The sequence below is a fragment of the Coregonus clupeaformis genome, unplaced genomic scaffold, assembly GCF_020615455.1.
Source record: "Coregonus clupeaformis isolate EN_2021a unplaced genomic scaffold, ASM2061545v1 scaf0026, whole genome shotgun sequence".
NCBI lineage: Eukaryota > Metazoa > Chordata > Actinopteri > Salmoniformes > Salmonidae > Coregonus > Coregonus clupeaformis.
Window position 1 is genome coordinate 1,286,316 of NW_025533481.1, and position 14,511 is coordinate 1,300,826.

Below are 14,511 nucleotides of genomic sequence, written 5' to 3' on the forward strand. Positions count from 1 at the left end.
AGAGAGAGAGCGAGAGCGAGAGCGAGAGCAAGGGGTTAGGGTTAGGGTTAGGGAGAGAGTTGAGAGAGAGAGAGAGGTGTGAGAGAGGTGAGAGAGAGAGAGAGAAAGAGAGAAGTGGATGAGAGAGAGAGAAGTGGGTGAGAGAGAGCGAGAGAGAGAAAGAGAGAGAGAAATGTGAGAGAGAGAGAGAGAGAGAGAGAGAGAGAGAGAGAGAGAGGTGTGAGAGAGAGTTTTGAGAGAGAGAGAGAGAGAAGTGGGTGAGAGAGAGAGGTGAGAGAGAGAAGTGGGTGAGAGAGAGAGAGAGCGAGAGAGAGCGAGAGCGAGAGCAAGAGAGAGGTGAGAGAAAGAGCGAGAGAGAGAGCGGTGAGAGAGAGAGGTGAGAGAGAGAGAGGTGGGTGAGAGAGAGAGAGCAAGAGAGAGCGAGAGAGAAGTGGGTGAGAGAGCGCAAGAAAGAGAGAGAGAGAGAGGGGGGTGAGAGAGAGAGAGGTGAGAGAGAGAGAGAGGTGTGAGAGAGAGAGAGAAGTGGATGAGAGAGAGAGCAGTGGGTGAGAGAGAGCGAGAGAGAGAGAGGTGAGAGAGAAATGTGAGAGAGAGAGAGAGAGAGAGAGAGAGAGAGGTGTGAGAGAGAGAGAGAGAGAAGTGGGTGAGAGAGAGGGGTGAGAGAGAGAGAGAAGTGGGTGAGAGAGAGAGAGAGGTGTGAGAGAGAGAGAGAGAAGTGGGTGAGAGAGAGGGGTGAGAGAGAGGGGTGAGAGAGAGAGAAGTGGGTGAGAGAGAGAGAGAGAGAGAGAGAGAGAGAGAGAGAGAGAGCGAGAGCGAGAGCAAGAGAGAGGTGAGAGAAAGAGCGAGAGATAAAGAGCGAGAGAGAGAGCGGTGAGAGAGCGAGGTGAGAGAGAGAGGGAGAGAGAGAGAGAGAGAGGTGGGTGAGAGAGAGAGAGAGCGAGAGAGAGAGAGAGAGCGAGAGAGAAGTGGGTGAGAGAGCGCGAGAGAGAGAGAGAGAGGGGGGTGAGAGAGAGAGAGGTGAGAGAGAGAGAGAGAGAGAGCGAGAGGTGTGAGAGAGAGAGAGAGAGAGAAGTGGATGAGAGAGAGAGAAGTGGGTGAGAGAGAGCGAGAGAGAGAGAGGTGAGAGAGAGAAATGTGAGAGAGAGAGAGAGAGAGAGGTGTGAGAGAGAGGTGAGAGAGAGAGAGAGAAGTGGGTGAGAGAGAGAGAGAGCGAGAGCGGGAGAGAGGTGAGAGAAAGAGCGAGAGAGAGAGAGCGAGAGAGAGAGCGGTGAGAGAGAGAGAGAGAGAGAGAGAGAGAGAGAGAGAGAGAGAGATTATGAAAAGATAGAATAAAAGTTGGTAATATAATGTGGCCAGTGGAGCATAGAGCCAAGAGGTCAGGACAGGGCCCATGAAAATGAGCCTGGTGTGTGAAATGTGACCAAGGACTGACAGTATGCTATCTGAGAGAGTACATTTGACCCAGGGCTGGGAGTGTGAAGGAGGGTTGGTTGTGTGTGTGTGTGTGTGTTGGAAGGTTGAGACCACAGTATACAGTATGCCCCTGCCCTGGTGTTCTCACCACTATGGAGGTGAGGTCTTCACTCTCAAAGCGGCTGATGGCCTGGTCCAGAGACTTGTACATGGCTGCTGAGATCCTCTGGGTGATCAGACGGTTCAGATCGATGGAGCGACCCAGGAGCTGGAGAGAGAGGACAGGATGAGAGAGAGAGGGAGGGAGGAGAGAGGGAGGAGAGAGGAAGGGAGAGAGGAGAGAAAGAGGGGGAGAGAGAAGAGAGGAGGAGAGAGGAAGGGAGAGAGAGGGGGAAGAGATGAGGAGAGAAAAGAGAGGAGGAGCGAGAGGAGAGGTAAAGAGAGGAAGAGAGAGGTTGTGTGATTTTATGTTAAAAATTAAAATCAGTCCCACTAAAAATTATCGGTGTATGACAGGGCGGTGTATGACAGGGCGGTGTATGACAGGGCGGTGTATGACAGGGAGGTGTATGACAGGGCGGTGTATGACAGGGCGGTGTATGACAGGGAGGTGTATGACATGGAGGTGTATGACAGGGCGGTGTATGACAGGGCGGTGTATGACAGGGCGGTGTATGACAGGGAGGTGTATGACAGGGCGGTGTATGACAGGGCGGTGTATGACAGGGCGGTGTATGACAGGGCGGTGTATGACAGGGAGGTGTAAGACAGGGAGGTGTATGACAGGGCGGTGTATGACAGGGCGGTGTATGACAGGGCGGTGTATGACAGGGCGGTGTATGACAGGGCGGTGTATGACAGGGCGGTGTATGACAGGGAGGTGTATGACAGGGAGGTGTATGACAGGGCGGTGTATGACAGGGCGGTGTATGACAGGGAGGTGTATGACAGGGAGGTGTATGACAGGGCGGTGTATGACAGGGCGGTGTATGACAGGGCGGTGTATGACAGGGCGGTGTATGACAGGGAGGTGTATGACAGGGAGGTGTATGACAGGGCGGTGTATGACAGGGAGGTGTATGACAGGGAGGTGTATGACAGGGCGGTGTATGACAGGGCGGTGTATGACAGGGAGGTGTATGACAGACCTACCTGTACGTGTCTCTGTTTGAGCAGGGTCTCATAACGGTTGGAGGGGGGGTAGGGGATGATCACACCATAGTTTTTACACTCCGCCCTGAAACGCTTGTCCAGGAGGACACTGTGGAGCAAAACACACAACAACATCATTCACTGCTTGATTTAATTCCCCCCCATCAACATGATTCAGTCTTGTATCTGTTTTCTATGGTGTCTCCATCCGTCTCTTACCTTCCAGACATGGCTTTGTAGTAGGCAAATATCTGGTCTGCCAGTTTGTAGACAAACTGATCGAAGCACAGGTTCACCTGTAGGAAAAGCAGCATCCGTAACTCACACTATTCTTGTAGTGATCGGTGATAAATGACTTGTCATTACTTGATTTCTGAGGCGGCCATCTTTGTTTCGTGCTAGTTTACCTCAGCCTCTATCTCATCGTAGAGGAACTGTTTCTTGAACTTGGTCAGAGCGTAGTAGCCACTGTCATTGTAGAGGTCCAGAGGGTACAACACATACCTGGGAGAAACATGCAGGACGGCATCAGCAGGCACATTAAACACAGACAGACTCAGTATGGACACAATGACAACAGAGAGACAAACAAACACTATCTGTCCATCACTTTCCTTCTCCCTCTCCATCACTTCCTCTCTCTCACCTGCACGCGTGTGTACACACACACACACACACACACACACACACACACACACACACACACACACACACACACACACACACACACACAGTGGTCTAAACAGTGTCTCACTCCATCATGGATGGCTCCTTGGTCTCCAGTATGTGGTCTGTGAGGATCCAGGGCATGGACATCTCGATGGGGAACTGGATCCTGCGACCCATGGTCAGCTCCAGGAAGAACTCTCTGAACCACAGCTGAGACAGGTCACAGCAGTGCTGCAGTGCCTCTGGAGGACAGGAAGGGAATAACATGATATTATTAGAGGAAGAACTCTCTGAACCACAGCTGAGACAGGACACAACAGTGCTGCAGCGCCTCTACAGCAGGGGTTCCTAAACTTTTTCACTCAGGGCTCCCCTTCCAGCATTGGGGAACATCCCCTGCGTGCGCGGGACACGTCTATTTCTATGGGCACAAGCACTGTTCATGACACAATCTGTTCACACCCCTCTTGTTGGTGGAGAGAATTTTGCAGGTTTAAAGCTTATTTCCTGCAATTCTACACATTTTGTCATGTCTAATGTGATATTTGAGTGACAAAAAAATTCCAACAATATCTATTGATGTTTTAAGAAGGTCATACCAAGGATCATTAAGCTATTTGATTTTGAATTTTAAGACTCCTTGAAGTATCCCCAAAATATATAGAAATATTTGTTTTATTAAAATCTCTTTGGTCTTACTGCTATTAGCCCATACAGATTCACTACATATCAAAAGGAAGTTTGTTCTGAAGTGTATCTCCTATATCTGAGAGATATAAGAATGATCAGGAAACACATATACATACATATATATATACACATACATATATATATATATATATATATATATATATATATATATATATATATATATTAGTGAGGGAAAAAAGTATTTGATCCCCTGCTGATTTTGTACGTTTGCCCACTGACAAAGACATGATCAGTCTATAATTTTAATGGTAGGTTTATTTGAACAGTGAGAGACAGAATAACAACAAAGAAATCCAGAAAAACGCATGTCAAAAATGTTATGAATTGATTTGCATTTTAATGAGGGAAATAAGTATTTGACCCCTCTGCAAAACATTACTTAGTACTTGGTGGCAAAACCCTTGTTGGCAATCACAGAGGTCAGACATTTCTTGTAGTTGGCCACCAGGTTTGCACACATCTCAGGAGGGATTTTGTCCCACTCCTCTTTGCAGATCTTCTCAAAGTCATTAAGGTTTCGAGCCTGACGTTTGGCAACTCGAACCTTCAGCTCCCTCCACAGATTTTCTATGGGATTAAGGTCTGGAGACTGGCTAGGCCACTCAAGGACCTTAATGTGCTTCTTCTTGAGCCACTCCTTTGTTGCCTTGGCCGTGTGTTTTGGGTCATTGTCATGCTGGAATACCCATCCACGACCCATTTTCAATGCCCTGGCTGAGGGAAGGAGGTTCTCACCCAAGATCTGACGGTACATGGCCCCGTCCATCGTCCCTTTGATGCAGTGAAGTTGTCCTGTCCCCTTAGCAGAAAAACACCCCCAAAGCATAATGTTTCCACCTCCATGTTTGACGGTGGGGATGGTGTTCTTGGGGTCATAGGCAGCATTCCTCCTCCTCCAAACACGGCGAGTTGAGTTGATGCCAAAGAGCTCGATTTTGGTCTCATCTGACCACAACACTTTCGCCCAGTTCTCCTCTGAATCATTCAGATGTTCATTGGCAAACTTCAGACGGGCCTGTATATGTGCTTTCTTGAGCAGGGGGACCTTGCGGGTGCTGCAGGATTTCAGTCCTTCACAGCGTAGTGTGTTACCAATTGATACATATTACCAATTGTTTTCTTGGTGACTATGGTCCCAGCTGCCTTGAGATCATTGACAAGATCCTGCCGTGTAGTTCTGGGCTGATCCCTCACCTTCCTCATGATCATTGATCCCCCATGAAGTGAGATCTTGCATGGAGCCCCAGACCGAGGGTGATTGACCGTCTTCTTGAACTTCTTCCATTTTCTAATAATTGCGCCAACAGTTGTTGCCTTCTCACCAAGCTGCTTGCCTGTTGTCCTGTAGCCCATCCCAGCCTTGTGTATATATAGGTCAATAACATCATATATATATATATATATATATATATATTGTGACGTCACGAGAGGCTACACAGCTTTCAGCGGGATTGCTCAAGTAGTGCAAGGAGACAAGGTTCAAACAAAACAAGGATTTTATTATAGGTCTTGGGAAATTAACGAAAATATAACAAAATTCTGTTCTCTTGTGGCTCTTTAAGGGTTAACAGTTCAGGGATGTCTCTTCCACATCCAAAATCATAATTCTCACTCGCTCAGATAACTTTTCCCCAGCCTTACTGTAGTCCACGTTGCAGCTAGTGGCCAACCCAGCAAAAAGTCCTTCCAAATGTCTCTCACGTATTTCCACAGGTGCATATATCCAACGGTGAGTATTTCCCAAAGGTAAGTATCTCCAAATCCTTATATTCCTCATGGAAGTGGACGTGCAGCACTCTTGTTCTCCAGAGAGCCCAGGTTGGAGACTGTGTCTCTTCCCTTCCCAAACCTTCCGCTCATCAGCCCCTCATTTGTTTCAGCTGCGTGGGAAGATTGGCCATAGAGGGGTGGAGTTCCCGACCATACCAGCAGATGGAGCCATAGCTGTCTGGGTTTGCAGCCACCTCAGGGGGATGTAACGTCCCTCCAGGACACAGCCTCTCGTGACATCACACATCCCCCTCCTCGGGACCGACGTCCTCGTCGGGGTAAAGGCAGCGAAGAAGGCATCACGCCGGGAGAGGGCGTCCGCATTGCCGTGGTGCTTGCCAGACTGCTCTCTCTTCAACTCCTCCAACTCTAGGACCAGGGACTCAGCCTCCTGTTGTCTCTCCTTGAGTTTCTTACTGAACGCATCAGCCTTGGTTTTAGCAGAGTTTAGCTTCTGTTGAGCAGCTTTCAGTTCCTTCTCTCTCTCTGCCTCCGCATTCTTCATCTTGTTCTCCAACACCTTGTACTTCTCCTCTGCCTTCTTCTGGACCTCCTTACTACTGCGCAGGGTCTCCTCACACTCCTCGATGGTCCTGCGCAGCCTCTCCAGCTCCTCCTGTTGCTTATGGAAGGAGCTCTGTTGGAGTTTAGCCTGGAGGATATCTAACTCTTCTGTCTTCATGTCTAACTGTTGCTTTAACAAACGATACCTCTCAGCGGTCCCCTTCAGACCAGACAGTTCTTTGTCCAGATTCTGTAGCTCCGTCTCTGTGTTGGTCTGGGCACCTGCCATCCCTATCAGAGCCCGGGCGGGAGTGAGTAACTCGGAGGATTGCACCGGAGCCTTCCCAGGATGAGTCTTGCCTCTCCGTTTCCGAGGTACTCGGGTTATCCTCTCCTGAGACTCTCTCCAGAGTGGGTAAAAGGCTGGGCAGTCTCGTCCAATTAGGACAGGGACGGGGAGGGAATCAACCACCCCCGCCGTCGTGTGTATGGTTCCCCGTGTGCTGGTCATTGTAAGTTCAGTAATGGGGTATTCTCTGGTGTCCCCATGGACACAGGAAACTGGGAGGACTTTCCCCGGGGTCAGACACGTTGGGCCCACCAAATCCCTTACGCACCAGGGTGGCCCGGCTACCAGAATCCAGTAAGGCCTCCACATCATGGTGATTCACAGTTACCGGGCAGGTGGGGGGTCGATCTGGGCCGCCATCTACGACTCCCAAGAGCGAGGCAAAACGGTGTGTGGGTGCTGAGCTGGAGGACTCCGCAGTGGGCATAGGTTCATCGGCTGGTTTCCCACACTGCCAGGAGATATGTCCCATCTCCCCACACCGGTAACACTGTCGAGTTTCCCCCTCCTGGTGTACTCTTCTTGGACCCGCCTGGTTTCTGGCTCCCCCTGGAGCCGGGATAAGTCCTGACGTGGCTGGGTTCGAGACCTTGGGGGTCCTTTGGACGGGTTCTTCCCATTTGTGGTGGGGCCGCACTCCTGGGGTCTTTTCGGGAAGCATTCAGCATCTCCGCTGTGGCCTGGTACTTTTCCACAGCTTCCACGGTCAGATCAGCCGTGGTCAAGTCCTGTTGACTGATGAACCGTTTTGCCTCATAAGGCAGGGCGCGTAGGTAACGATCCACCACAACGGCCTCCACCACCGCCGCTGCTGTATTCCTCTGCGGATCCAGCCATTTCCTTGCGATTCGGACAAGTTCATGCATCTGCGCCCGAGGAGGTTGGTCTGGTTGGAAGGTCCAGCCGTGAAAGCGCTGGGCCATACCAAACTTTGTGAGTCCATATCTGCTGAGGATCTCAGACTTCAGGGCATCATAGTCAGTAACCTGGTCAGGGCCCAGGTCCCGGACAGCATTCAGCGATTCCCCGGTTAGAAAGGGGGCTAACAGACCAACCCACTGTTGCTTGGGCCAGGCTTCCCTAGTGGCCGTGGCCTCAAATGCATGCAGGTATGCCTCAATGTCATCGGTAGCTCCCATCTTAGATATAAAGTCACTTGCCTTTATTGGGCGGGTATTTTGGACCACCCTCTGTCTCTGCAACTGCAATTCCTCTGCCTTCAGAAGGTTGGCTTTCTTTTGCTCCTCCAAGAGAGCCACGTTTGCTTGCATCTGGGCTTGCTGGCCAGCAACAAGGGCTTTCAATATGTCCTCCATTTCAGTCGGCGGGGAGCCTACGGCCAACCTGGAAAACTGGGTGATCAAACCTTCGGTATCCTCCTCTGACATGCACTATTAACGCTTGAGCGTGCCCGTATTCTCCACCATCTGTGACGTCACGAGAGGCTACACAGCTTTCAGCGGGATTGCTCAAGTAGTGCAAGGAGACAAGGTTCAAACAAAACAAGGATTTTATTATAGGTCTTGGGAAATTAACGAAAATATAACAAAATTCTGTTCTCTTGTGGCTCTTTAAGGGTTAACAGTTCAGGGATGTCTCTTCCACATCCAAAATCATAATTCTCACTCGCTCAGATAACTTTTCCCCAGCCTTACTGTAGTCCACGTTGCAGCTAGTGGCCAACCCAGCAAAAAAGTCCTTCCAAATGTCTCTCACGTATTTCCACAGGTGCATATATCCAACGGTGAGTATTTCCCAAAGGTAAGTATCTCCAAATCCTTATATTCCTCATGGAAGTGGACGTGCAGCACTCTTGTTCTCCAGAGAGCCCAGGTTGGAGACTGTGTCTCTTCCCTTCCCAAACCTTCCGCTCATCAGCCCCTCATTTGTTTCAGCTGCGTGGGAAGATTGGCCATAGAGGGGTGGAGTTCCCGACCATACCAGCAGATGGAGCCATAGCTGTCTGGGTTTGCAGCCACCTCAGGGGGATGTAACGTCCCTCCAGGACACAGCCTCTCGTGACATCACAATATATATATATAAATACAGTGAAGGAAAAAAGTATTTGATCCCCTGCTGATTTTGTATGTTTGCCCACTGACAAATAAATGATCAGTCTATAATTTTAATGGTAGGTTTATTTGAACAGTGAGAGACAGAATAACAACAAAAAATCCAGAAAAACGCATGTCAAAAATGTTATAAATTGATTTGCATTTTAATGAGGGAAATAAGTATTTGACCCCCTCTCAATCAAAAAGATTTCTGGCTCCCAGGTGTCTTTTATACAGGTAACGAGCTGAGATTAGGAGCACACTCTTAAAGGGAGTGCTCCTAATCTCAGCTTGTTACCTGTATAAAAGACACCTGTCCACAGAAGCAATCAATCAATCAGATTCCAAACTCTCCACCATGGCCAAGACCAAAGAGCTCTCCAAGGATGTCAGGGACAAGATTGTAGACCTACACAAGGCTGGAATGGGCTACAAGACCATCGCCAAGCAGCTTGGTGAGAAGGTGACAACGGTTGGTGTGATTATTCGCAAATGGAAGAAACACAAAATAACTGTCAATCTCCCTCTGCCTGGGGCTCCATGCAAGATCTCACCTCGTGGAGTTGCAATGATCATGAGAAAGGTGAGGAATCAGCCCAGAACTACACGGGAGGATCTTGTCAATGATCTCAAGGCAGCTGGGACCATAGTCACCAAGAAAACAATTGGTAACACACTACGCCGTGAAGGACTGAAATCCTGCAGCACCCGCAAGGTCCCCCTGCTCAAGAAAGCACATATACGTGCCCGTCTGAAGTTTGCCAATGAACATCTGAATGATTCAGAGGAGAACTGGGTGAAAGTGTTGTGGTCAGATGAGATCAAAATGGAGCTCTTTGGCATCAACTCAAGTCGCCGTGTTTGGAGGAGGAAGAATGCTGCCTATGACCCCAAGAACACCATCCCCACTGTCAAACATGGAGGTGGAAACATTATGCTTTGGGGGTGGACAACTTCACTGCATCAAAGGGACGATGGACGGGGCCATGTACCGTCAAATCTTGGGTGAGAACCTCCTTCCCTCAGCCAGGGCATTGAAAATGGGTAGTGGATGGGTATTCCAGCATGACAATGACCCAAAACACACGGCCAAGGCAACAAAGGAGTGGCTCAAGAAGAAGCACATTAAGGTCCTGGAGTGGCCTAGTCAGTCTCCAGACCTTAATCCCATAGAAAATCAGTGGAGGGTGCTGAAGGTTAGAGTTGCCAAACGTCAGCCTCGAAACCTTAATGACTTGGAGAAGATCTGCAAAGAGGAGTGGGACAAAATCCCTCCTGAGATGTGTGCAAACCTGGTGGCCAACTACAAGAAACGTCTGACCTCTGTGATTGCCAACAAGGGTTTTGCCACCAAGTACTAAGTCATGTTTTGCAGAGGGGTCAAATACTTATTTCCCTCATTAAAATGCAAACGTTTTTCTGGATTGTTTTGTTGTTATTCTGTCTCTCACTGTTCAAATAAACCTACCATTAAAATTATAGATTGATCATGTCTTTGTCAGTGGGTAAACGTACAAAATCAGCAGGGGATCAAATACTTTTTTCCCTCACTGTATATATTTTACATGTGTTTAACCTCATATTTTGGGCATTAAAACAGTCTCCATATATAGTTCCATTCATTTTCTCAACTGGAACCGGGAGACCTTCAGACCTTCAGACGAGTCTTGTGAGGACTGTGGGCGTCCTCGAGCAAAACAACCGATATGTACATGTTCGTGAGAGTCTCGCCATATTAGTGTATAGCCCAAACGGTTCAGACGCTACAGACAGAAGTTGGCAGATCGGCTCTACTGACTTCAGACGAGTCTCCTGAAACTTGTGGAGGTCGTAGGCCAAAACCGTTCGGGCGCTACAGATGGTTTTGTGAGAAGACAGATTTTGGGGATGTCTCATGGTCTAACAAACACCGCTCTGGCTCTGTTACCTTTCACCGCAGATGCGGAATTGCGACATAGGCAGATGTGGTGGATTGAGACGCATCCAATGCAAAAAAATATCTCTAACTTAAACTGAAAGATTTTTATGGGGATTTTTTTATTATGCTAATTAGACAGACTTTAGGGTGTTAAACAGGTAGTAACAGCAGTGATGCAGCACCTCTACGGGACGGGAGGTGAATAACATGATATTATTACAGGATGGGAGGTGAATAACATGATATTATTACAGGAGGTCAATAACATGATATTATTACAGGACGGGAGGTGAATAACATTATTACAGGAGGTCAATAACATGATATTATTACAGGAGGTCAATAACATGATATCATTACAGGAGGTTAATAACATGATATTATTACAGGAGGTCAATAACATGATATTATTACAGGTCAATAACATGATATCATTACAGGAGGTTAATAACATGATATCATTACAGGATGGGAGGGGAAGGAAAGCAAAAAAGATGAAGAAGGTGAGGATTGATGGTGATCAAATGATTGAGGGTGGTATTGTAAGGAAGCATGACCGTGTGTGTGTGTGTGTGTGTGTGTGTGTGTGTGTGTGTGTGTGTGTACCAGAAGTCCCCACAAGAATAGTAAACAAACACCAGGTGAAATGCTATTTCTAGGGGGTTTAGGGTTAAGGTTAGGGTTACAATTACGTTAAGGGTTACAGCTAAGAGCTAGGGTTAGGTTTAGGGTTAAGGTTAGGGTTAGGGTTAAGGTTAGGTTTTTGGGTTAAGGTAAGAGTACAGGTTAGGGTTAGGTTTAGGGTTAAGGTTAGGTTTTTGGGTTAAGGTAAGAGTACAGGTTAGGATTAGGTTTAGGGTTAGGGGTTTAGGAAAATAGGATTTTGAATGGGACTGAATTGTGTGTCCCCACAAGGTTAGCTGTACAAGACTGTGTGTGTGTGTGAGTGTACATACCGCTGAAGTTGAGCAGGTGTGTGAAGAAGAAGGAGTGTTTGTGGAAGTCTTCTATAGCCAGTACTATTGGTCCGTCCAGACTGCTGCGTAGAGTCTTCTTAGAACCACTCTTATCGGCTATCAACGACTCCAGCATGGTACGAACCATGTACAGCTAGGGAGGGAGAGAGAGAGAAACGACAAAATAATACTTGATATTCTTTCCATTCCCCTACAAAGTCCCTGTACTTGATCCTGTCCCTACAGCCTGCCTCTATCCCTGAGCAACATCAGTCTATTCCATCCCCTCTTCCTAATTCCCCTAGCCCTCTGTTACCCCTCTCTCCCTGCCGCTCTCTCTCTCTCCTGGTGTACCTGTGTGCTTGAGGGTCCCACAGCTCTGCGGGGCACCTTGATGTCGAACCCTCCTTTGGGGTCCTTCTCCCCCCTGAGACAGGGGTCATTGGGAGGCTCCCGAGCCCCCTCCCAGTCACAGATGGTCTTACGGATTGCCTGCAGGACACTAGAGAGAGACAGAGGGTTATCAGATAATCAGCATCATAGGGAATGACTATCCGTGTGTCACAAATGGTACACTATTCCCTATATAGTGCACTACTTTAGACCAGGGCCTATGGGGGATATGGTGCCATTTAGGACGCCATCTAGCTGACTATGAAAGGTCCATGGTTCTTCTGTCTAGCAAACAGTGAGAATTGTGCCGTATGCACACATGAGCCTTTGAGGGGACTTTAGCCTTTTTTTCAAGGTGTTTTTTATCAAGACCACCTAGAAAATAAGATGTTACAGTACATCTTAGGAGGTTCTCTTGCCTGAAATGTGTTAATAGTTAAACAAGAATGAGTGCAGGCATCAGTTTGTTACCTGATGAGAACGTTCTTCTTCTTGCGTACGGCCTGACGTAGAGGCTCTCTGAGGGTCATCTGGGCAAAGTCCTGCAGGGCTGCATAGATGGTGTTCCTTATGGCCTGGTTGAATACGCTCTCCATACGACCCATCAACACCTACAACACAGATACCATCATCATCATCATCATCATCAACATCAACACCTACAACACAGATACCATCATCATCATCATCATCAACATCAACACCTACAACACAGATACTGTCACGCCCTGGCTCTGGGGACTCTTATATGTTGAGCCAGGGTGTGTAGGGTCTATGTTTTGTGTTCTATGTTCAGTTTCTAGTTCATGTGTTTTCTAGGTTGGCCGGGGTGGTTCTCAATCAGAGGCAACGAGAATCAGCTGTTGCTTGTTGTCTCTGATTGGGAACCATACTTAGGCAGCCTGTTGTGCACTTGTGTTTTGTGGGATCGTGTTCCGTGTTGGTTTGTGTTGTTAACCGAGGACTTCACGTTTCGTTTGGTTGTTTTGTATTTTGTATCGTGTTGCCAGTACACTATTAAAAAGATGTACGCATATCACGCTGCGCCTTGGTCCACTCATTATGACGATCGTGACAGATACCACCATCATCACCACCACCAATGTTGCCACATTTCAATCAAGACCCACAGTGGTGAAATTATGCGACAGTGCCTTGCCAAAGTATTCATCCCCCTTGGCGTTTCTCCTATTTTGTTGCATTACAACCTGTAATTTAAATTTATCTTTATTTGGATTTCATGCAATGGACATACACAAAATAGTCCAAATTGGTGAAGTGAAATTATAAAAATAACTTATTTCCAAAAAATCAAAAAATAAATAACGGAAAAGTGGTGCGTGCATATGTATTCACCCCCTTTGCTATGAAGCCCCTAAATAAGATCTGGTGCAACCAATTACCTTCAGAAGTCACAGAATTAGTTAAATAAAGTCCACCTGTGTGCAATCTAAGTGTAACATGATCTGTCACATGATCTCAGTATATATACACCTGTTCTGAATGGCTCCAGAGTCTGCAACACCACTAAGCAAGGGGCACCACCAAACAAGCGGCACCATGAAGACAAAGGAGCTCTCCAAACAGGTCAAGGACAAAGTTGTGGAGAAGTACAGATCAGGGTTGGGTTATAAAAAAATATCTGAAACTTTGAACATCCCACGGATGCCATTGCTTTAAGAAAAAAATAAGCAAACACGTTTGGTGTTCGCCAAAAGGCATGTGGGAGACTCCCCAAACATATGGAAGAAGGTACTCTGGTCAGATGAGACTAAAATTGACCTTTTGGGCCATCAAGGAAAACGCTATGTCTGGCGCAAACCCAACACCTCTAATCACCCCGAGAACACCATCCCCACAGTGAAGCATGGTGGTGGCAGCATCATGCTGTGGGGATGTTTTTCATCGGCAGGGACTGGGAAACTGGTCAGAATTGAAGGAATGATGAATGGCGCTAAATACAGGGAAATTCTTGAGGGAAACCTGTTTCAGTCTTCCAGGGATTTGAGTCTGGGACGGAGGTTCACCTTCCAGCAGGACAATGACCCTAAGCATGCTGCTAAAGCAACACTCGAGTGGTTTAAGGGGATTACATTTAAATGTCTTGGAATGGCCTAGTCAAAGCCCAGACCTCAATCCAATTGAGAATCTGTGGTATGACTTAAAGATTGCTGGGGTGAATAGTTATGCACGCTCAACTTTTCAGTTTTTTGTCTTATTTCTTGTTTGTTTCACAATAAAACATATTTTGCATCTTCAAAGTGGTAGGCATGTTGTGTAAATCAAATGATACAAACCCAAAAAAAATCCATTTTAATTCCAGGTTGTAAGGCAACAAAATAGGAAAAATGCCAAGAGGGGTGAATACCTTCGCAAACCACTGTATGTTACTATTCTGTAAGCTTCCCAACGATGTCATGACAAAGCTCTGTGTAAGTACAGTATGTGTTTCTGACCTGCAGCCCCTTGATCATGGCGATGACCTCGACCAGGGCAAACTTCTCCTCTGAGGTGTAGTTGTAACGTGTAGCTCTCTCATACTCCTCCGCTGTGCCGGGACAGTCCTTGTTACAGAACTTATCTGTCGGGTGGACCAACTTCCATGAGTACTGAGGGAGAGAA

At 47.5% G+C, this 14,511-nt stretch overlaps 1 protein-coding gene across 2 annotated transcripts in view; it reads right to left on the reverse strand.

Annotated features, from left to right (window-relative positions):
• LOC121555526 (cytoplasmic FMR1-interacting protein 2) overlaps positions 1-14,511 on the reverse strand; it is a 48,042-nt gene that overhangs the window by 10,425 nt on the left and 23,106 nt on the right. For both annotated transcript variants that reach the window (XM_041869349.2, XM_041869350.2), the window contains exons 12-20: positions 14,346-14,498; positions 12,361-12,500; positions 11,851-11,998; positions 11,497-11,650; positions 3,320-3,476; positions 2,973-3,069; positions 2,785-2,861; positions 2,566-2,674; positions 1,562-1,681 (exon numbers count right to left, since the gene is read on the reverse strand). In XM_041869349.2, the coding sequence (XP_041725283.2) occupies positions 1,562-1,681; positions 2,566-2,674; positions 2,785-2,861; positions 2,973-3,069; positions 3,320-3,476; positions 11,497-11,650; positions 11,851-11,998; positions 12,361-12,500; positions 14,346-14,498 (1,155 nt within the window). The remainder of the gene's footprint in view (positions 1-1,561; positions 1,682-2,565; positions 2,675-2,784; positions 2,862-2,972; positions 3,070-3,319; positions 3,477-11,496; positions 11,651-11,850; positions 11,999-12,360; positions 12,501-14,345; positions 14,499-14,511) is intronic.